Source organism: Bidens hawaiensis, unplaced genomic scaffold (genome assembly GCF_021521415.1).
Source record: "Bidens hawaiensis isolate Kalapana, Puna unplaced genomic scaffold, B.hawaiensis_p1.1 tig00009139_1, whole genome shotgun sequence".
Classification (NCBI taxonomy): domain Eukaryota; kingdom Viridiplantae; phylum Streptophyta; class Magnoliopsida; order Asterales; family Asteraceae; genus Bidens; species Bidens hawaiensis.
Window position 1 is genome coordinate 254,255 of NW_027491672.1, and position 23,057 is coordinate 277,311.

A 23,057-nucleotide genomic window follows, 5' to 3' on the forward strand; every position below is an offset into this window, starting at 1 on the left:
CTTTTGTAAAATTCCATGTTTTGTCTGGTTATGTTTGGTCGTAGAGCGAGAATATCAGCCGAGAGATTAGGCAAGCATTTAGAATCGTTTAATTTCTTATTAGCCAAGTATTTAACTTTTTTAACGCCCGCTACACACAGTCTCTAAAAGGATTCAAGTTTCAACTATCATAATCTTCTCTAATATTCCATACGCCTGGCAATAGATGAAGGAAGATATGAAGCTAGATCAAATACCACATTCTCATTGGCTACCACAAAATCTTATTATCCACTGCCACCACCACCCAACCCCACCTTATCCCATCATACACCAAAAACCTTAAAACCACCACCATCACAAGTCACAACCATACTTCACCAATATGGCCATGGCTACACAAGCATCCCTCTTGACACCACCAACAATCTCCAACCAAAGAAAACAACCCTCACCACTCACCACCATCAAACCCCTCAAAGTCAAACCCACCCCACGGTTGACCACCATCAAAGCCATGGCAGAAGAGGCCGTCACCAAAGAAGCTCCGGTGGGCTTCACCCCACCGGAACTCGACCCAAACACCCCCTCCCCCATCTTCGCAGGCAGCACCTAGAGATGTTCAACGAAACCGGTTCCTGGAACCGAACCGGTGGACCCGAACCGGACCCGAACCGGTTCCTACCCGTTTTTTGTAGGAACCGGACCCTATCTGATTAAACCCGGTGATCCGTGACCGGTTCTTGCATTTCTGAGTGGGGGCGGGTAGGAACCAGAACCGGTTCTGGAGCCGAACCATCCGGAACCGGTTCCTAACCGGTTCTAGCCGTTGGATCGAATATAGCCGTTGGAAATCGTTTTTTTGGCCGTTTTTTGACCGTTGGGGTCAAAAATAGCCGTTTTTTGGCTCCCCCAAGCACCCCACTACTAGTATAAAATAGGTATTTGGTGTCATGGGTTCATCACAACACTCAAAACGCAAACCCGAACGCAAAAAAAATACAAAAAAACGCTATTACAACGTTTTGAGTTCTCTAATCTCTTGTTTTCTCTTCTTCTATATTCATATTTGTTGTTATGGCTGCCTCACAATCATCGGTTGGTCAAGGTTCCAACGCCGAACCAAGTTTCGTTCGTATTGTACCTCATAATCGTAATCAAGAGATTTGGTGCAATTGGGATTTGGTTGAATTGAGTGACCATTCATTGAAGGCTCGGTGCAAGTTTTGTGGGATTTATTTAAACCCACTTTCGAATTCAAATTTGAAGAAACACATCGAAAAACCGTATTGCAAGGCGTTGAAAAAGAACGTCGATTCGCAACAAACGCAAATGGATAGTGAAGGCGGAATATTTACATACCAAATTGATCGAGTTCAAGATCGTATGGCGAAGTTTGTGATTCAAGAAGCTTTGCCGTTTAGCCACTTCGACAACCCTCGCTTAACCGCCATGATTCGAGATACGCTTCAACCACAATACACTCACGTAAGTTGTCATACTCTTAAACGTTATTGTTTAAAATTGTGGAAGAAGGCCAAAGAGGTACTAATTGCATATTTTGAAAATATAAATACGGGAATAAACTTAACTAGTGATGTTTGGTCGGCTCCACATGGTCTACCCGAATCTTATCTTTGTGTCACCGCTCATTGGGTAGACCCGTCATCGTGGGAAATGATGAAACGCACCATTGCTTTCGAACTCTTTGAGTATCCACATACGGGAGATAATTTGTTTGAAATTTTAGATTATGTTATAAAAACTTATAAACTAGAAAATAAAATATTTTCAATGGCATTTGATAACGCGTCGAATAATACATCGGCGGTTGATAAATTAAAATTAAAATATACGCCGATTTGCAATGATGTATTTTTTCGCTCAAGGTGTGTTGCACATATCATTAATTTAATCGTGCAAGACGGACTTGCTTCGGATGAGGTTACATCGGTTATAAACGATTTTAAACTAATGATACATGAAGTTTTTAAGAAAAGTAAAAAAAGACAAATGGAATATAGAAAATTTTGTAAAGATACGGGAAGAAAAGCTTTGGGAGCTAATTGAGATGTACCTCATCGATGGAATTCCACTTGCATAATGTTTCAAAATGCTTTGAAACAAAGAGAAACTTTACAAATGTTTCATTCTAGTATTGCCGAGAATGATTTGGCAATCCCCTTTTCAAATGAGAAATGGGAAATTATCAATGACTTATCGACTTTTCTTGAAGTTTTTAAAACATCAACTACGAAACTATCGGGAATGTATTATCCGACAAGTCCCTTGGTTCTTTCGGAGTTATTTTTAATCGTTAACAATCTTAAAGAATTTGAAAATAAAAGTCCAATGTTTTCAAACATCATATTACCAATGAAGTTTAAATTAAAAAAATACTTTCTTGAATTGCCACCGGTTTTTACTTGCGTCGCCGCTTTAAACCCAATGTTAAATGTTACGGGGGTTGAATGTGTGATAGACGAAATTTTTTCAGCCTTAGATATGCATGAAGTTGACCCAAACTTTTCAACAGAGGCAAAAAATGATTTTAACTTGAATTTTAAATTTATGTATGACTTTTTTTTAAATAAATATGGGTCAAACATACACATGCCTATGCCGGGGGGGTCTTCATCAAGTTCAAGTGCTACTAGAGTACGAGATCTCATGATTAGCCTTATGAACACCGTTCGCAACGTAACGGCTAAAAACAAAGGGGTAACACCTCTTCAAGCGAACTAGGAAGGTATAGTGCAAATGATTACTCTACCGGTTTATCCGAAGAGGAATATGGCACTTTTGATGTTTTGGCTTGGTGGAAGGTAAAGAAAACCGAGTTTCCGATTCTTGCCACCATGGCCCGTGATTTACTAACCGTCCAAGCTTCTACGGTAGCTTCGGAATCCGCCTTTCTCTTAGTGGCAGGGTAATATCGGTGAGAAGAACAAGACTAAATTCGGAGTCGGTGGAGATGTGCATTTGCTTAAAGGATCACTTGGACTCAATCGATCGTATTCAACACGTAACCACTCTCGAAGATGAAACACCACTTGATGTTCGAGTGCACGACGAACAAGAAGGCATTTCTACAAGTAATTCCGAGGAAGAAGTCGCCGCTCAATAATTACGACGAACAAGAAGGCTTTTCTAGAAATAATATGTCACAACTTTATATTTATAAGTTTAATGTTCCCACTGATGAGTATTCCTCATCAGTGGCAACCTTCAGTAGTTGTCATCAGTGGCAGCTTTCCCACTGATTCAACTGATGACTGTTCCCACTGATGAGGAATACTCATCAGTGGCAGCTTTCCCACTGATGAGTATTCCTCATCAATGGCAGTCTTCAGTAGTTGTGATCAGTGGCAACCTTCAGTAGTTGTCATCAGTGGCAACCTTCAGTAGTTATCATCAGTGGCAACCTTTAGTAGTTGTCAACTTGTCATCAGTGGCAACCTTCAGTAGTTGTCTTCAGTGGCAACCTTCAGTAGTTGTCTTCAGTGGCAAACATCTTCAGTAGTTGTCTTTTCTTCATCAGTTAATTGTTTATTTTTATGTTAATTGTTTTTTTTATTTTTCATGTTATACAAATACGAATCGTAGTTTAGAATCCAAATCGCAAACGAAAAACGAAAAAAAAAAAATTTTTTACACTGTAACCGGTTGGAACCGGTTACGGTACAGGAACCGGGTTAGGAACCGGTAAGAACTGGTTAGATAGGTTAGGGGTCCGAGGGTGGGAGAACCGGTTCGGTTCCCTAACCGGAGCCTGTAACCGGTTTAAAAGGGGGTTTTGAATATAGGAACCGGTTAGGAACCGGTTCCGGTTCCTAGTCCCAAACCGTTTTGAACATGCCTAGCAGCACCGGCGGCTTACTTCGTAAAGCCCAAGTCGAAGAATTCTACGTCATCACATGGGACTCCACGAAAGAACAAATATTCGAAATGCCAACTGGAGGCGCCGCCATTATGAGACAAGGACCAAACTTACTAAAACTAGCAAGAAAAGAACAGTGTTTGGCTTTGGGGACAAGGTTGAGGTCTAAGTACAAGATTAAGTATCAGTTTTATCGGGTGTTTCCGAACGGGGAGGTGCAGTATTTGCACCCGAAAGACGGGGGGTACCCGGAGAAGGTTAATCCGGGTAGACAAGGGGTGGGGCAGAATATGAGGTCCATTGGGAAGAATGTTAGTCCCATTGAGGTTAAGTTTACTGGAAAACAACCTTATGATATATGAGTATGGAATTGATGGTTTTGAGATATGTTTGTGATTATGTGATTTTCGACTCGATTAACAAACAGTTTTATGTTTTTTTTTATATTGGATTTACTTGCTATGTTTGATGGTTATGACTTTGACTATAAACAAAATTACAAAATGACTTATAGAGAACTTAAGTATATAAGTTACAACTAAAAAGTGCTTAAGTTTCCTTCAATCAAAGTGACCCGAGTTTAGCGGGGTAAACGAGCCAAGATGCTTGTGAGCTACCCTGAGAAATACATATTTAAACGAGCCAAGCTCGATCCCCTTTTAAATTAAAACGAGCCGAGCTCGAGCCTAAACGAGCTTGGGCTTGGCTATGCTTGTTTGCACCACTAGCCGGATGAAGTACACTTAAAACATGTAAGTTACAAATATTGATGAAGTACACTTAAACATTGTTCGGATGAAGCTTGGGCTTGGCTTGGGCTTGGCTATGCTTGTAAATATTGATTAATTTGTCTTAGGGAATAAATACACTTAAACAATTGAGAAAAATAAATACACTTAAACAAATAAAAATAACTAAGTTACAAAAGAAATTGTATTATTACAAAAATATTAAGTTGATGAAATAATTAATTACATTTATAAATTCTTTGAAAATAAAAGTGATAAAAAGAAGAAAGTGAATAAAAGAAAAACTACAAGGAAAATGCTGGTTAGTTGAAATGACGAAAAATGTGACAAAATATGAACTTTAGGCATGTTTTGTGTACTTGCAAAATTTAGATGATACAATCTGCAAGTTATCTCATAGATAAAAGACAGAAGCTCATCCAAACTTGAATCTACAAGCCTTCTCTCTTAAATAGAATGATTATGATTCACATTTCACAACAAGAACTTTGTTAGAAAGTGGATACAAAGCATGTAACTACAAAAGCCAAATTCAGCAAGGAGATCTAAAAAAACACCATTGCTGATCACACTTTTATTAGTATTGCTCTTAATAAGCAAACACTTCACAATAAAACTAGAAGCAACACATCACTCCATCCAAACCAAATCAATTACATACATACATGACACACGTATACCTAAACACGCATATTCTCGAGTTCAAAATCCATGATTTCAGACACAATTTCAAGAAACGAACCCTCGTTCATTCCCTTTAGCATGGACTCATGAGCTTTCTTAACCATCTTCTCAATCATGGATTCTTCGTTAACCTTTACTCTGCACATGATTTGACCGATGGCAAAAGGCGAGAGCCCTTTTGATGCACCTTTTTTCAAAAGCATGGTGGCAATGCGAAATGTGCGTGCACACTCTCGCGATAGGTCCCACCCGTGTGACCTCAAAAGTGCTATGTCTTCCTCTGCATCCAATGAGTTTACATAGCTGATAACTTGTTTTGAGTACGGTTCACGCGCTTGTGGCCAATACAGCCAATCAAATGTGCAGTCTTTAAACTATAAAAAACCAAGAAATCATATTATTATCAAAATTAAGGACCAAAAAATATATAGTTTTGAGTTCTTACATTCTCGGGCAAGCAGTATCCATGGTCAATAGGGGTCAACACAATCCGACCCCCTTCTCGGTTCATCAAAATATTCCCCGCGTGCCTATCAGCATTCGCGGTTCTTATATCCAAAACCGTGATCTTATGCACCTCTTCAACCGGAAAGTCCCTCGGCCCCATATCTTCACAACTTCCACAGTTTTTCACAAACATTTGTAAAGATCCAACTTTTACATTCTCGGGCCCGCCAACGTACCCTAACGGATGATTAAACTCCGGGCTCAAACACTTAACCATGACCGTCGGTGGCACGCCCGCAAAACCCATCACACGGTTCGTTGACCGGGGTCCGGTCAACAGATGGTCTAAGATATAGGCTGCAACTTCTCTCAAAGCACCTTCACCTACTTTAGTCCCTCTCTTTAACCCTTCACCGGTTTCTGACACCGGAAGCCCGTTTGGGTTATTAACTGCCATCGGCTCTTCATCTACGGGTTTAAAAACAGCAACAGTTTCGTTACCCACCGCGTGCCGCATAAAATACGTGCCTCCCGTGCCTTCGGTCGATCTAACCGGTTTCTTCCCAAATTTCAAACCTTTAGACGCTGAATTTAACATACTCCATATCACATTAGGGATTTTCAAATAAGGGTTTACAATAACAGGCTGCAACAAGTAACCAAGATTCTGTATCTTTTGTTTCTTGACTAGAAACCCTTTACATGTTTGAACCTTTAACTCGACCGATGCAACCGAATCGGACTCCAAAATACACATGGGAATCACTGAACCGGCAACAGTTAGGTATATGACAATGGGTTTGTGAACATTATGAGCAAAACCCATATGAATCGGACCCAAACCCACATCAACAACAGCTGACATTGTTTCAGTTTGACTCACAAAAAGTCAAACTTTTTATCACCTCTTCACTCTCTTCTTCTTTAATTACAATATTTCACACATTTCAATCAAATTGAAGATTATGAATACACAAATCTTCAAATTACTTACAAGATCAATACAAACAAAACCCTAATTGGGTCGTATCAAAAGGGCGTTTTCGTCAATTGGCTCCAAAATGCAATTCATTTCAGGGTTGGGTAGATTGTTACCTGAATTGAAATAATCTAAAGCCAATTTAATGAAATTGATGAATTTGGTATGATTCGTTGATGTGAATCGGTGTTAGGGTTTGTTTCAGATGTGCTCCAAAACGCAATTCATTTCTGGGTTGAGTAGATTGTTACCTGAATTGAAAGAATGTAAGGCCAATTTGAAGAAATGGATGAATTTGGTATGATTTGTTGATGTGAATTGGTTTCTAGGGTTTGTTTCAGATGGATTTATGATTCCGGGATAACGAGAGAAGGAAAATATAGCCGTTGGGGGTGTTGGTACTGTCTTGACCTGGGCCTTTCGAGCGGTCTCGTCTTTTTATGTGTTGTAGCTTTTGTTTAATAATACATGTACATTTGAATAAAGTAAACACTCATGAGTGCTTTATGTGTATTGCACTTGTCAAATACTTGATTATACATGTTAGTAAAGCACATGCTACATTTGTAACATCAACTATAAGATTTATATGGTTCTATGTTACAAGTTACAACACTTATCTAGATAATAAGATAACTAAGCATGATAAAAATTAATTAACTTAAATAAGTTATTTATATTATTTTTAATAGAATCTTAAATCCCAATCTTACATTCGGTTAAACAATTTTTGGTAGAATTTTATAAACCATCTTACAAATCTTTCACGTTTTCATCAAAAAATTCTAAAAAGCAACCCTATGTGGACCGTATAGGGCTATACGCATTGGACTACAGATTGACAAGCTGATCATTGCCATGCAAACAATGTCTATACAGGTCGAATAGACCTATATGATCTGTATAGGTCTGACGGAGTTGCAAGTTCTATACGAGATACGAGTCGTATAGCTTGCAACAATTGGTGACTATGATTTCTTTGTTCGTGTGACACTGACATGCATGCATTGTCTATAAAGGTCTTGTAAGCCTATATAAGTCGTATAGGTCTGTATAAACATTATAGGGATGGTGTTTGTATATAACATCCCAAGTAAAATGTAGACATGTATAGTGTTTTGTGTTTCTTAAAGTAAAATCATTTTTTCACTAATTTAGCTATAAATGTTGTTTAACCTTTCACATCACGTTCTTCATATTTATTTCTATGTATTTTTATATTATTTCTTTATTCTTTCTTATTTGCTCGAGTACAAACTGAAATGGTTAGGGTAATCATCAAAATTCGAATTTGGAGATAGAGATACAAATTCCGATAAAGAAGTATTACTAATAAATTTTCTTAAATTTAGAGAGAGGTCCTTGAATTCGAATATGTGATTTTCAAATTGAATTGACATGAATATTCAAATCCATATTATGTAATTTATTTGTGTATTGATTTGTTCTTATATTTGAATTTTGTGTTATAAATTTCAAGATGGACTAACCCGAAATCCTATCCTTTTACTTGTGTAGCATTGATATTTCTCCCTGAACATTTTTTCATGAATCATCTTTGTTAATTGATTTAATTATTGTCTATATCCCATGACATTATTGTCATATACATTAAAATTAAATCATTGACATTGTTAAGCATTCTAAATATTTTAGATTCCCTGTTCTTGTTGTCGCATTCATGCTCATGATATTACCAGTTCATGGTTCATAATACAAACTATTCAATTCTTGTTTATTTAGAAAAATACATGTAACAATTATGAACGACTAGCATATAACCTCCGGTCACATGATGGATGATATTGGTATCATGTGGCCGGAGCTATGCATCGTGTATTCGTTTCATAGTTTTATTCGAGGTCTTTTTTTTTCTTGTCCATTTGAAAAGGTATACGTGCAGTAAGTCTTTCATATAATAATCGGATATAAAAATAAAAATTATTTACAACTTAATTTTTCTTAAATGATTAAGCATACCATGACAAGAACTCCTACTAAGATTTCAAATTTCAAATACAAACTATGATTATAGGAAGAAACTTAAGAATATTCATTATATTTATTTATATCGTTTTACACAAGTATAATAGTTATTTATATTGTTTTCAAATGCCTCTTTTTCCAAGAAATTCATCCGATAATTTCTTTTCTATTATGATACATTAAAATCAGGGGAATATATATAGAGTTATATTATTTGTAATCCAAACTTTTGCATCATCTTCGGCATTACCTGGTCAACAAACTTCTTAAATATCTTATTCGACATAATTTGTTGTTAAGATCGGCTTCCATTCCCATAAGATACACTATGTTTCACCCATCACTAACATTGTTTGGTCCTTTTTACTAATCGATATTAAAAAACTTGTTACATTCAATGTATAATAACATTATATCTCTTAAATCAATGTGAAAATTTTATAAAAACCCCAACGGCTCGGGTGACTGGGTCCATTGGGGTTCGAAATCTGGTGAATTTTATATATTTGGAATATAAGCAGAGAAATACAATGATTATTTTACATTGTGTTAACAAGTTATTTAACGGCAGTTGATGACAAAAACCAGACGTGTTATAGATGGCTTTATGGCAGTATTATTGTTATGTGCACTGAATTGATGTATCAATTATGCTTATTGCTTTGTACTCATTGTCTCGTGTTCGCTATATTACCAATTATGCTTCGTTATTCAAACCTTTTATTTCTTGTTTATTTAGGATGATACATGGAACAATTTTGAACATCCGCACCTCACGTGACTGATAATATTGGCATCAATGAGTTCTTTATCAAGCTCCTGAATCTCGAGTCCTGCCACCACTACCTGTCTATGAAGCTTGATATATAACACATTGACGCTAATATTATCACTTGTGATGCTTATGTTGGCTCCATGGAGAAGATATCCTATATTTTGTCAGTCCGTGGCTAGACTTTGAAGAATCGTATTTGATGATTATGATCCAAGCGAATCACCGACTAGTATCGATATGGATGAAGTAAAACTTGTGCAATTGTGCTTGTATTGGTAGTTGTCATTAAAGTTTACAAGAGAGGGGTTATAAATTACAATTCATATTTGCAGTTACATTGTGATCTAATATCCCCTCACAAGTTAAGGCCAAGAACGACATGTGCTTGGACTGCAAGAACATGTTGAATCTTTTGAGAGATGATTGTAAATTTGTAATTTTGATCATTCGTTGATATAAACTGAATACGCATATTGTTGGGAATTTCGGTTAAAGGCCGTTACTTGGCGTGCAAGGTTAAGTAACGAGATTTAAGGAGTGGATAAATATAAACAATTAAATGTGCTTAGATTTAATTGTTAGTATAATTATCATGTCCTATTATTTAGCAATCCTAGTTGTAGTCTAAACGTGATAGGTTAGATTATAAATACCCGTGCTTTGGGGTTTAGAGATTGTAACTGTGTAATCAGGTAATTGAGTTTTGTGAAGTTTCTCAATAATAATATTCGTGTTTGGGTGTTAGCCAAATTAGCGAGTCTGAGTTCGTGTTCAATACCCGGTACCAATTCCATTAATTGGTATCAGAGCTTTACAATCGGACCTGTGTTCGGAATCAAACCTGCAACCGGCGTTCAATCGATTAGGCAATAGCGGCATCCAAACCTGTGACGTGAGGTGGAAGCAGCAGCAATCGATCAACGTGAACCTGCCACCGGAATCAAAACCCGCGACGTGAGGGAACTTTGTCCGGTTATCAGAAACTTGCAATTGTCGAAGGTTCGTTCAGCTAAATCAGAGCAGTGATAACCTGAGTTCTGATTTTGATAGTTCAATCGGTGGACGATTGTTTGAATCTGGTCAGCGAAAGAAAAGAATATCAAGTGGTTGGTGATTTAGAATCTTGTTCCTTTGTTGAGGTAATTGTGAAGTAGGTACAATTACAAGGTGGAGGTTGTCCAACCTCTCACGTGAGTATTCAGTAAACTAAATTCTATTATTTATTAATAATTCACCAAACAAATAGAGTCTTTGGTCAGGAAGGCACAACAATAATATTTTGATTTCAATTGCAATTTCATTGAAAAAAAGGCATTGTTGTGTCTTTGAAATCGAAAGGCGTGTTCGGATCAGATTCGGAACCGAGTTTTGTTATGTAGGCTGGAAAAATTGAACCAGTTACACTAAAGGATTTTTAAAAAACTTATACTCGTAGAACCAAGATGGGTGACGCGAACCAAGCGAAAAAGGAGACGATCTCTGGGTTGTTTCAGTGTCCGCGTTTGACGAAAACAAACTACACGATATGGAGTATGCATATGGAGGTTATTTTTGGGATTCATGGAGTTTGGGATGTGATTGACCCGGGCTCTAATGACGCAAAGCAAAATAACATCGCGAAGGCGCTTCTGTTCCAGTCGATTCCCGAGGAACAGATACTTCAAATCGGTAATTTTTAAATTGGCAAAAGAGATGTGGGATGCCATAAAGTCAAGAAATATGGGTGTGGAACGTGTGAAGGATGCTAGACTTCATACGTTAATACGTGAATTTGACGGTATGGCGATGAAAGAAACCGAAACCATTGACGAGTATGCCTCGAGAATAACCGCGATCTCTTCTAAAGCAGCCACACTTGGACAACCGTATGAAGAAAGGAAGCTGGTCCAGAAATTCTTCACAAGCCTGCCGAGCCGGTTTATCCAAGTCGTAGCATCCCTCGAGCAAGTGTTAGACCTTAAAACAGTCGGTTTTGAGGATGTTGTCGGAAGGTTAAAGACTTATGAGGAGCGTATCAAAGGACACGTGTTGCGTTCTGAAGAATTACAATGTCACACCCTCAAAATCCACTAACGGAGTTTTACCGTCAGAGGGTGTGAACTAACAGGATCAGAATCATTAGTTATAATCAAACACCATAAATAAAGTTTTCAAACCATGAAACATTTGAGTGTAAATTAGTGTGGAAGCGTAAATTCATAAACCAAGTGTTGCGTCACGCAGGACGACTTATAACCCAATTAATGACAGTTTAAAAACAAGTTTGCAAAAACGATAGAGTTCAATGTAATGCATGTTCCTATACCGCGCGCTCGCCTCGGCTACCTGAGAATAACATGCTAAAAGTGTCAACACGGGGTTGGTGAGTTCACAAGTTTATATAAATAAAGCGTTTGCGTTTGCGTTTTGCGTTTTGCGTTTGCGTTTGCGTTACCAGATAATGTTAAATCAATTATATATCGATAGGTAGCTAGCCTATACAACAAGTATTACTAAGTGTTCGACACCGAAGCTGACTGTTTATCAATTGCCTTTCCACCATGTCTATCCCGACCATGGAAAATGTGTTAGCCAAGATTACACCCACTCGACCTCCAGTCGAGTTTAGCTTTGGGTGGGGTTTGTCAAACCCAGTAGTACTACTCAACAATGACTCACTTTTATACAAATACTAAACGGTTCGATGTTATGAAGGACTTTAGTTGTTTCGTTTGCCACTTAGCCTTTACAAGTGATATATAACTAATAACAAAATCTAAAGCGTTTTGGAGTATGTTATCTCCCCCAAGTAAAAAGCGTTTAAAAGAGTAAAAGGGGAACGTGAAACTCACTGTTTGCGAAGAATTCAAAAACAAGTCAACCAAGAGATGCGCGTCACAGAAAATCCTCACTAGCGTTCTAAAACAAGAATGAGATTTTCTAAGTGTTGGAACTATTATTGAGTCTCTAGACTCGGCACATAATACCTATGCATGAGATACGTTTCGTGTTTCGTTTGTGAATTATGTGTGACTCGACAAACACATTGGTGACACGTTACATATGTATACAACTACTTAAGTATCAAGTACTAACATTGTACATTACTAGCAATCATTCCCCACAAGGGCAATTTAGTCAAAAAAAACATAGCAATTATCTAACAACAAGCACGTTTCATGTATTTTCACATAGTTCAGCAGCTAGTTTTATCAAGACAGATTTCTACTTGAAAGATTACTCTATTCAACAGATCATAATATATCAATTAATTCACCAAAAATCGTCACAAAAGCACACATGAGTTGGGTTTCCAGAACTATTTTTATTGTATTTTTATTCCACGTAGATTTCTCACAAAGACCAAAACATTACAGTAAACTCACAGCAGTCAAAATCGTGCGCAATAGAATGTTATTTGTTATTCCCGTTAAATGAAAAACCCAATTAATGCAAGACTAATTGGGTTAGTTTCTTAACTCAACATGTTAACTTCCAGAAGTGGAACCAACCCATTTGGTCTTGTAGTTCATGAGATATGATAATTACAAAACAGCCTAACAGCAGGTCTCACAATTCAGACTTGCACTTCAGTTTTGTAAAATAATAAAAGTTAACTTTTACCCGTCCAAAAATTACAAAATTGGACTTTATAGAAGCTAGACTCAACCTAGTACACTGTAGTGTTAACAATCTCGACCAATTACCACATTAACATTCAGTTACAGTTGTCTAAACATAACTTACAATCTGTCCAGTACCAGTTTTGACCTTTGATCACATTTAAATCGTTTGAGCAACCAAAACACCTCCAAATCAGGCGTGGTTGGGTTTTCTGAAAACTAGACTCAGAGCACTACCTTTTAGACTCATAAATATTCCAGTTTGGTTTTATATTTAAGAAGTTACGCCTCGTTCAAGTTTAACTATCACTGCTGTTAAAAATCAGCAAGCACACACAATCGTCTAGCATGCATCCTAAGCATACGACATATCTCCAATCATGAAATAAACATAATTATCCATAAAAATCAGTAGTAAACCCTCTAGGGTTTACAAACAATCAATGATCTAACAATCTTTCACCGTTCAAAATCACACATGATCATCTAAATCAATAACCGAAGCATAATCAAGCATCATCTAATTAAAACAAAGCATATGAACACTTAACACATGATTTACAAAATTAGGGTTTTATGTTTATACCTTAAAAACGCAGAAACGAGCAAGAGGAAAGTGAGAGATGCCTAGAAACAAGTGCGGGATGCTCCGATTATGAAAAACAAGGCCAAAACGGAAGTAATATGGTGTTGGTGGTGGCTGCCGTCGCAAGGGGGTGGTGAGGGCCGATCGGGTTTGAGGAGGGAGGGGTGGGGATTAGGGTTTTTAGTATTATTAATAATATGTTACACAAAGGCCCCTCAACTTTTAGTTATTACTTTTCTAGCATAAAGTAGCTTTTTGCATCTTGAGTTAATGTTCTACACAATATTATCACATAACACATAAGCCTAATACATAATTATCAAATAATTATTGTTTGGATATTTGTCGTTTATTCACCAATGGTTTGCGTCAAATCGTTTGTGTTTCGGTGCAATCCCGAAAGACTACATGTGAGTGATTGTCAAGCGTCATTTAAAACCCTAGTTTAAATGTAATGAGATGTGCGTTATAGAGTGATCTTAAGTTTGAATTGACGGAGTTTGGATTAACGGAGTTAACCTGAAATTGACGAGTGTCACATCATTCCCATGTTGAAAGAATTTTCGTCCCGAAAATTTGAGTTAAGTCGCGATGGGTGTCTGAAAAAGCAAGAAAAAAAATTTTCAGTTTGTCATATCAATCCCTAGTAGAAAGAAATTTCGTCCCAAATTTAATTCATACCTCTGGTGATTTCTGACGGTTTGACGGCTTTCGCGGTTTTCGGTGTTTGGTCAACCCTTCAAAAAGGTGAGGATACTTTTTCATCATTTGATCCTCGCGTTCCCACGTGAACTCCAGTCCACGTTTCGAGTTCCAACGAACCTTAACGATTGGAATTTTTCTGTGCTTGGGTGTTTTGGTTTCCCAATCCAAAACTTCGACTGGTTCTTCGATGAAGCGTAGCTGTTCATCAACTTGTAGCTCGTCCAAAGGAACTGCTTGGGTTTCATCGGAAATGCATTTCTTCAAATTGGATACATGGAATACATTGTGTACGCTACTGAGTTCCGTTGGTAAATTCAGTCGGTACGCTACCGGACCAATGCGCTCAGTTATCCGGTATGGGCCAACGTATCGTGAGTTGAGTTTGTTTCGCTTTCCAAAGCGGACTACACCTTTCCAAGGTGAGACTTTGAGTAAAACTTGGTCGTTCACTTGGAATTCCAGAGGTTTTCGGCGCTTGTCGGCGTAACTCTTTTGGCGATCTCGTGCTGCTGCCATGCGGTTTCGGATTTGGACAATCTTTTCAGAGGTTTCAAGTACTAATTCTGGACCAGTGATTTGGCTATCACCCACCTCTGCCCAGCAGAGAGGTGATCGACACTTTCGTCCATACAACGCTTCAAACGGCGCTGCTTTAATGCTAGCGTGGTAGCTGTTATTATACGAAAACTCTACCAAAGGTAAGTGAGGTCCCCAACTTTTTCCGAAATCCAACATGCATGCACGCAACATGTCTTCCAAGGTCTGAATGGTGCGCTCACTTTTCCCATCCGTCTGAGGATGGTATGCTGTGCTCATATCAAGGCGGGTGCCTAGTGCACTCTGTAGTGACTTCCAAAAGTGCGAAGTGAAGCGGGAATCTCGATCAGATATGATTGAGACAGGCACTCCGTGTCTAGACACTACTTCTTTCATATAGATGCGAGTTAGTCTTTCCATTTTGTCTGATTCCTTGATTGCTAAGAAGTGTGCAGACTTAGTCAACCGGTCAACGATCACCCAGATGGTATCGCATCCCGTCGGTGTTTTGGGTAATCCCGTGATGAAATCCATGGAAATGTGTTCCCATTTCCATGTTGGAAGTTCCGGTTGCAGTAGCAGGCCAGATGGTTTCTGATATTCTATTTTGACTCTTACACGAGTCAAACATTTGCTCACGTAGGTGGCAATATCGGCTTTCATGTTTGGTCACCAGTAAAGTGTCTTTAAGTCATGGTACATTTTATCTGAGCCAGGGTGAATGGGATATCGGGTCTTGTGTGCTTCGTCCATCACTAGAGTTCTCAACTCCCCGTATCGAGGGACCCAAATCCGGTTTTCGAAATATCGGACCCCGTCCGATTTGGTTTCGAGTTGCTTGTTCATGCCTCGCATGAGTTCTGATGGGAGATTATCGTCTTTCAAGGCATCGAGTTGCGCATCGCGAATCTGATCGGGTAAGTTGGCGTGAATCGTGAGTTGTAATGCTCGCACTCGTCTAGGTTTATCGGTTTCTTTCCTGCTGAGAGTATCGGCCACTACATTGGCCTTGCCAGGGTGGTACTTGATGGCACAATCATAATCCTTAAGCAGCTCGACCCAACGACGCTGTCGCATGTTCAGCTCCTTCTGATCGTAGATATGTTGGAGACTCTCGTGGTCGGTGTAATTGGTAAACTTGGTACCGTACAAGTAATGCCTCCATATCTTAAGAGCAAACACCACAGCTCCGAGTTCCAAGTCATGGGTCGTGTAGTTCTTCTCGTGAATCCGTAGTTGTCGAGAGGCATAGGCTATAACTTTCTCGAGTTGCATCAACACGCAACCGAGACCTTGTATCGATGCATCACAGTGCACTTCAAAGTTTTCCGTTCCCTCGGGGAGGGCTAGGATAGGGGCACTACAGAGTTTGGTTTTCAGCAGTTGGAAGGCAGATTCCTGCGCGTCACCCCAATTGTACTTAGTACCCTTGTGAGTCAAAGCGGTGAGGGGTTGAGCAATCTTTGAAAATCCCTCGATGAAACGTCGGTAGTAGCCAGCCAGTCCTAGGAATTGTCGCACCTCAGTCGGAGTCTTAGGTGCTTCCCAGTTTTTGATGGCCTCTACCTTGCCGGGATCGACATGGATACCATTCTCATTGATCACATGTCCTAAGAAGTGAACCTCACGAAGCCAAAATTCGCATTTCGAGAGTTTAGCGTACAGTTGTTCCTTCTTTAGCAATTCCGGAATTAACCTTAGGTGTTCTTCGTGGTCGGTCTTGTTCTTGGAGTAGACGAGGATATCATCAATAAAAACAATCACAAACTTGTCGAGGTACGCCTTGCATACTCGGTTCATGAGATCCATAAATACGGCCGGTGCGTTGGTTAAGCCAAAAGGTATAACCGAAAACTCGTAGTGACCGTACCGAGTTCTGAATGCCGTCTTTGAAATGTCTTCTTCGCGCACTCTTAATTGATGGTAACCAGATCTCAGATCGATCTTCGAGTAGTAACTCGATCCTTGCAGCTGGTCGAACATATCATCAATTCGGGGTAAGGGATAACGGTTCTTGATCGTCACCTTGTTCAGCTCTCGGTAGTCGATGCACATGCGGAAAGTCCCGTCCTTCTTTCGGACAAATAAGACAGGGGCTCCCCATGGTGATGAGCTAGGTCGGATAAAACCTTTATCCAACAAATCTTTCAATTGGGTGGACAACTCCTGAAGCTCTGCCGGTGCGAGCCGATACGGGGCTCGTGCAAGGGGTGCTGCACCGGGGGTCAATTCGATTTGGAATTCGACTTGTCGAATAGGTGGGAGTCCAGGAAAATCCTCCGGGAAGACTTCGGAAAATCTCGCACAATCGGTATGTCTTTGATTCGCTTCTCCTCCGTGGATTTCTCGACAATATGAGCTAAATTGCCAGATAACCCTTTCGTAGATATTTCTGCGCCTTCATGAGGGTGATGACGCTGGTGGTCATGCCGCTCTTCTCGCCCTGGATCGGAATGATCTCGCCGGAAGGGGTAGTGATGTAGACTATCTTGTCGTGACATATAATCTCCGCTCGGTTCTCGGATAGCCAGTCTATGCCGACAACGACATCGAAACTACCAGGTGTAAAAAGTATGAGGTCGATATCAAAAGTATGACCCGACAGTTTCAACTTACATCCCGCAAGTACATGAGTTATTTCTATAGACTTATCGTCAGCTAATTCGACAGGAAACTTAGCATCTAACGGGGTTGGAGTTAAGTCTCGATACAAAACTCCTATCAGCTCCAGTGTCAAACAAAACATAAACAAAACAGTCGTTCACTGGAAACTTACCGGTAACCACATTCGGATCGATGCGGGCCTGGCCCGACCCGATGACGAAAGCTCTACCTTTACCACTACTTCTGCCACTGTTGTTGCCTCCATTGTTCTCATTCTGCTTTAGTTTGGGGCAATCCTTCCTGAAATGACCCTCTTGACCACACTTGAAACACCCTTTAGTCGCCGTAGGCTGTTTAGGAGCACCCTTTGTCGCTAGGTCTCCCCTACAGTCTTTGGCCTGATGACCCATTTTTCCGCATCTCTGTAAGGCCCCGAACCCGGTAGCCCTACTTTAGCGTCGGATTTACTCATAAACACAGTTCTTACATATCAGAGTTCATTAAAACTTTCGCGGAATATAAAAACTTTCATGAAACGTTACAGCAATCCAAAACTTGCCTTAATTAAACATTCTTGTCTTTCAAAATAAACGTCAATTACATTAAAACATCTTGAGTCTTCAGATGCCAGTCTCCTATTCGCCCACCATGTGCCCGCTCAAGCTAGCTGTCTCATTCTACTCACCTGCATGCAGACTAAAAGTCAGCTACGCTGAGTGAGTTCTAGTTAATCAAGCAACTTATCATACAACCACTACATACAATATATACGTATCCGAAGACACATAGTCCACAGTCTAACATGCCACTGCTTAACCACTTAATTACCCCTATAGCTTAGCCTCTTAATTACCCCTACAGCTTAGCCACTTATGCCACTTTATGCCACTTGATGTCACTTTAATAACGAATATCGTTATGCCACTTTGCCACTTTAATAACGAAGTCACGTATAGGCTTACCCTACCACGTACTATCGTCATGCCACTAACACTCTTACTAGACTCTGCCACTTCTATCACAATCTACCCCTACTTGTCTACAGCACACTTTATATCAATACAATATTTACATAATAAGCAAGTCACATCATAGAATACATACACACTAACAACCACTTGACAATCACTATCCTTGGCGATACGTGCAATATCCGAAGATCGTTCACGTACCGAGAAGCATTACATAATAGCTACTTGTATAACATCTATACACTTACCACTTAAGGTAAGTGTATTCACACTTTCACATCTAACCTGCTTACCTTACCACTTAGCCTCTTATTTACACCTACCACCTTGCCACTTTGCCACTTTAATAACGTATAACGTTATGCCACTTTGCCACTTTAATAATGTAAAACGTTATGCCACTTTGCCACTTTAATAACGTAAAACGTTATGCCACTTTGCCACTTTAATAACGTATAACGTTATGCCACTTTGCCACTTTGCCACTTTAATGACGTAGTCACGTATAGGCTTACCCTACCACGTACTATCGTCATGCCACTAACACTCTTACTACACTCTTGCCACTTCTAACACGCTCTACCTCTACTTGTCTACAACATGCTTCATATCATTTACATAATAAGCAAGTCACATCATAGCATTCATACCCACGTAATAACGATGGCACGTACAGGCTTTCCCTATCACGCGCTCACGTTATGCCACTAACACCCTTAGATTCTTGCCACTTCTAACACACTCTACCTCTACCTGCCTATATCACACTTCATATCAGTTCAGTATTTACGTAATGAACAAGTCACATCGTAACATTCATACACGCTATCAACCACTTGGAATTTACTATCCTTGGCGATACGTGCAATATCCGAAGATCGTTCACGTACCGACAAGCATTATAAAACATATACCTCGTATAACATCTATAGCATACACTTACCACTTAAGGTAAGTGTATTCACACTTCACATCGAGTATGCACACAGCCCCGAAAACATAACAAGGAATGGGGCTAGAAACTCACCTGAACTCTGCTTCTTCCTCCGATAGTTGTAAATCCCTTCTTTAACTGAGCTCGGCTGACTGTATAAGTTACACGTATCAATACTCGCCTGATTTAATCTGGTGGCCTAGTATTAGCTTACTTTTACTTATCGTTTTTAATCTATTTTCTAATCGAACTTGACTTTAGGAGAAGTTAAACCTTAGGCGAACTTGGCTTTAGGCGAAGTTGTCATCAGGCGAACTTAGCTTTAGGCGAAGTTGTCATCAGGCGAACTTAGCTTTAGGCGAAGTTGTCATCAGGCGAACTTAGCTTTAGGCGAAGTTATCAGTTAGGCGAACTTGGCCGTAAGCGAAGTTATCAATTAGGCGAACTTGGCCTCAGGCGAAGTTACCAGTTAGGCGAACTTGGCCGTAAGCGAAGTTATCAATTAGGAGAACTTGGCGTCAGGCGAAGTTATCGCTTTGAAGGCGAAGTTATCGCTTTGAAGGCGAAGTTGCCCAGTTCGCGGCGAAGTTGCCCAGTCCAGCCGCTGTTTGGTTTCTATCAAGCATTTTGGCGATTTTAACACCCTTGTTATGGTTCAACATCACCCACTACGTTCCCCAACCGTTTTCGGTCGTTTATACACTATAAAGCTTGGATCTTTAAACTTCAAAGATCAAGAATCATACCTTTTTGAGCTTGTTTGGATCTCGTTTAACTTGTTTAATCACAACTAATCGCTCACCCTCTCTCGGATCTTGTTCGTTCCTCTCCTCGGCCGTCGGCGGTGTATGTGGTGTGTGTGTTTTGGGTGTGTGTAGAGATATGGATAAATGGATGGAATGGAAAGGATTGGGGTTTAAGGGGGTATTTATACTCCCTCAAGCCCATGGACCGAAGGCCCATATTTCCTTTTGGTCCATATCCAAACCCATCTAATTATCCTACTAAGTCTTCATATTATGCTGTTCCACTAACTCGTTTATTTCACCCGACAAAATAATATATTAAATATTACTTAGAAATTTCGGGATGTTACAATCTCAGACACTTGATACGGTCGCATGCGCCAGCATGGTGATAGTTGCACTTGTTGCATTTCGGGTACTTCCCAGCATAGCCACTCGAACCCTGCCCGACACCGTTGTTGTTATTGGTGGAACCCTGGTTATTGAAGCTTTGAGTGAGTTCGGGCTTACGGTAGTTTTGTTGCTGTGAGGGGTTCGATGATGAGGACCTGGTGTTGTCGAATTTCCTCTTTCCATTGCTCGGGTTGTTGTTGTTGTCAGTGCTTAAGTTGTCACGGGTTTTAGAGGTTGAACCTCTAGGTGGTAACGCACCTTGTGTCACTGTCTGGTCCGTCAGTTTGTGAGCAAACCAGATCGCTTGTTGAATTGTAGCCGGTTTGGAAGACGTCACCATACCCTGAATTTGTGGTACCAGCCCATCGATATACATCTCGATTCTCTTACTCGGCGGGTCTACCATCCGTGGACACATCACTGCTAGCTCGTGGGAATGGGTGGTGTAGGCTTCAATCTCGGAACCCACCATTTTCAACGACCAAAACTCAGATTCCAACTTCGCGATTTCTTCTCTAGGACAATACTCTTCCCGAATCATATTCTTGAACTCTTCCCAGTTCATAGCGTTCGCCAATTCCAACCCAAGAATTTGCACATTGGAGTTCCACCAAGTGAGAGCAGAATCTTCTACTGTTCCAGCAGCAAATTTGACCCTACTGGCGGTGTGGACAGTTACACATCTCGAAAGCTGATTCTGCCTTCTCAGTCCAACGCAGGAAACCTATGGCTCCCTCAGTGCCCTTAAACGAATTGGGCTTGCATTCCAGGTAGTTCTTGAAAGTACAGGCTCCGGCTTGACCTCTGGCTTGATTCTGAACGTGCGCAGCTAGAGGGCCGCCGCATGGTCATTCAGTAGGGTTTGGAGTTCTGCTGCGGTTAGGTTAATGTTACCGCGACCATGACCAGCGTTTCTTCCAGACATCTAGGTGTTATCATCCTGAGATGTCGTCGCCTGAGAACACGTCAGAGTGTGCATCCTCCTCAGTATCTTCCTCGGGTTCTTCCTCAGGGTTTTCTGCATCCGGGGCAATCTGCGCCCCTAGTGTGTCGCAGCGGGCTAGAGCTGTCGCTGCAAGGGCTCTTGCACTAAAAATTTGGTCACGCAAATCTATCATCTCTGCTTGCATTTTGTTCTTTATCTCCATTTGCTGAACATGAGCATCCTGAACTTCCTTCATGGCTTCGGTCAGGAAGGAAAGTCTCTCTCGGACATCGATTCCATTCTCTTTCAATTCTCTCACTTTTGCTCTAGTCAAGTGCATAATGTCAACCTCACGCTCTAAACAATAAACGAGGGCTGCGAAAGCACGCTCCATCGGGAGTGTCAGGGGGTGGTAGCGTTTTGAAGGATGTAGGACAACCTTGGAGAGGTAGCGGTGGAACTTGCACACAGTAAATGATCCGCTCGACTAGACACGGTGGTACCAACTCCAGTGACCATTGCCTCGTACACGTCTCCAGATGGGCGATACCTCTTCGGTGCGGGGGCTGCTAGTGCCGGGACTACTCGGGGTGGTGATGAGTTGGGAAGGTGCGGTTCCTTTCTAGGGGCGTGAGACATCGGGTCAGATGATAATGACGATGGCGTCGACATCCTTACAGGATAAGTCGTGTATGGGTTACGCGCGTACGAATGAATGAGGTTAATAGATAAAGAAAATGAGTAACTAAATATATATCATATCTATATACTTATATGCAGTGCGTAAGATCATAACTAATGGGTCGTTGCGGTTATAGTCTAGTATGCATGCAATTCTAGTTCGCTATAACCAATGGCTCTGATACCAATCTGTCACACCCTCAAAATCCACTAACGGAGTTTTACCGTCAGAGGGTGTGAACTAACAGGATCGGAATCATTAGTTATAATCAAACACCATAAATAAAGTTTTCAAACCACGAAACATTTGAGTGTAAATTAGTGCGGAAGCGTAAATTCATAAACCAAGTGTTGCGTCACGCAGGACGACTTAAAACCCAATTAATGACAGTTTAAAAACAAGTTTGCAAAAACGATAGAGTTCAATGTAATGCATGTTCCTATACCGCGCGCCCGCCTCGGCTACCTGAGAATAACATACTAAAAGTGTCAACACGGGGTTGGTGAGTTCACAAGTTTATATAAATAAAGCGTTTGCGTTTGCGTTTTGCGTTTGTGTTTGCGTTACCAGATAATGTTAAATCAATTATATATCGATAGGTAGCTAGCCTATACAACAAGTATTACTAAGTGTTCGACACCGAAGCTGACTGTTTATCAATTGCCTTGCCACCATGTCTATCCCGACCATGGAAAATGTGTTAGCCAAGATTACACCCACTCGACCTCCAGTCGAGTTTAGCGTTGGGTGGGGTTTGTCAAACCCAGTAGTACTACTCAACAATGACTCGCTTTTATACAAATACTAAACGGTTTGATGTTATGAAGGACTTTAGTTGTTTCGTTTGCCACTTAGCTTTTACAAGTGATATATAACTAATAACAAAATCTAAA

At 40.2% G+C, this 23,057-nt stretch overlaps 2 protein-coding genes across 2 annotated transcripts; one reads left to right on the forward strand and one right to left on the reverse strand.

Moving 5' to 3' along the window:
* Nucleotides 1-254: 254 nt before the first annotated feature.
* Nucleotides 255-4,222, forward strand: LOC143531273 (photosystem I reaction center subunit II, chloroplastic-like). The gene is made up of 2 exons (XM_077026605.1): nt 255-591; nt 3,849-4,222. The coding sequence occupies exons 1-2, from the start codon at nt 365-367 to the stop codon at nt 4,219-4,221; spliced, it is 600 nt and encodes a 199-aa protein (XP_076882720.1). The 5' UTR covers nt 255-364; the 3' UTR covers nt 4,222.
* A 985-nt stretch (nt 4,223-5,207) lies between these two features.
* On the reverse strand, nt 5,208-7,210 carry LOC143531299 (phosphatidylinositol 4-kinase gamma 4-like). Its single transcript, XM_077026625.1, has 2 exons — nt 5,738-7,210; nt 5,208-5,666 (listed from the first exon to the last, which is right to left on the reverse strand). The coding sequence occupies exons 1-2, from the start codon at nt 6,602-6,604 to the stop codon at nt 5,289-5,291; spliced, it is 1,245 nt and encodes a 414-aa protein (XP_076882740.1). The 5' UTR covers nt 6,605-7,210; the 3' UTR covers nt 5,208-5,288.
* Nucleotides 7,211-23,057: the final 15,847 nt, after the last annotated feature.

Excerpts from the sequence above, each read along its gene's own strand:
- LOC143531299 (XM_077026625.1), bottom strand. The coding sequence starts at position 6,604 with ATGTCAGCTGTTGTTGATGTGGGTTTGGGTCCGATTCATATGGGTTTT. Across the intron at positions 5,667-5,737 it reads GATACTGCTTGCCCGAGAAT|TTTAAAGACTGCACATTTGA; the intron begins GTAAGAACTCAA and ends GGTTTTTTATAG.
- LOC143531273 (XM_077026605.1), top strand. The coding sequence starts at position 365 with ATGGCCATGGCTACACAAGCATCCCTCTTGACACCACCAACAATCTCC. Across the intron at positions 592-3,848 it reads CCCATCTTCGCAGGCAGCAC|CGGCGGCTTACTTCGTAAAG; the intron begins CTAGAGATGTTC and ends GCCTAGCAGCAC.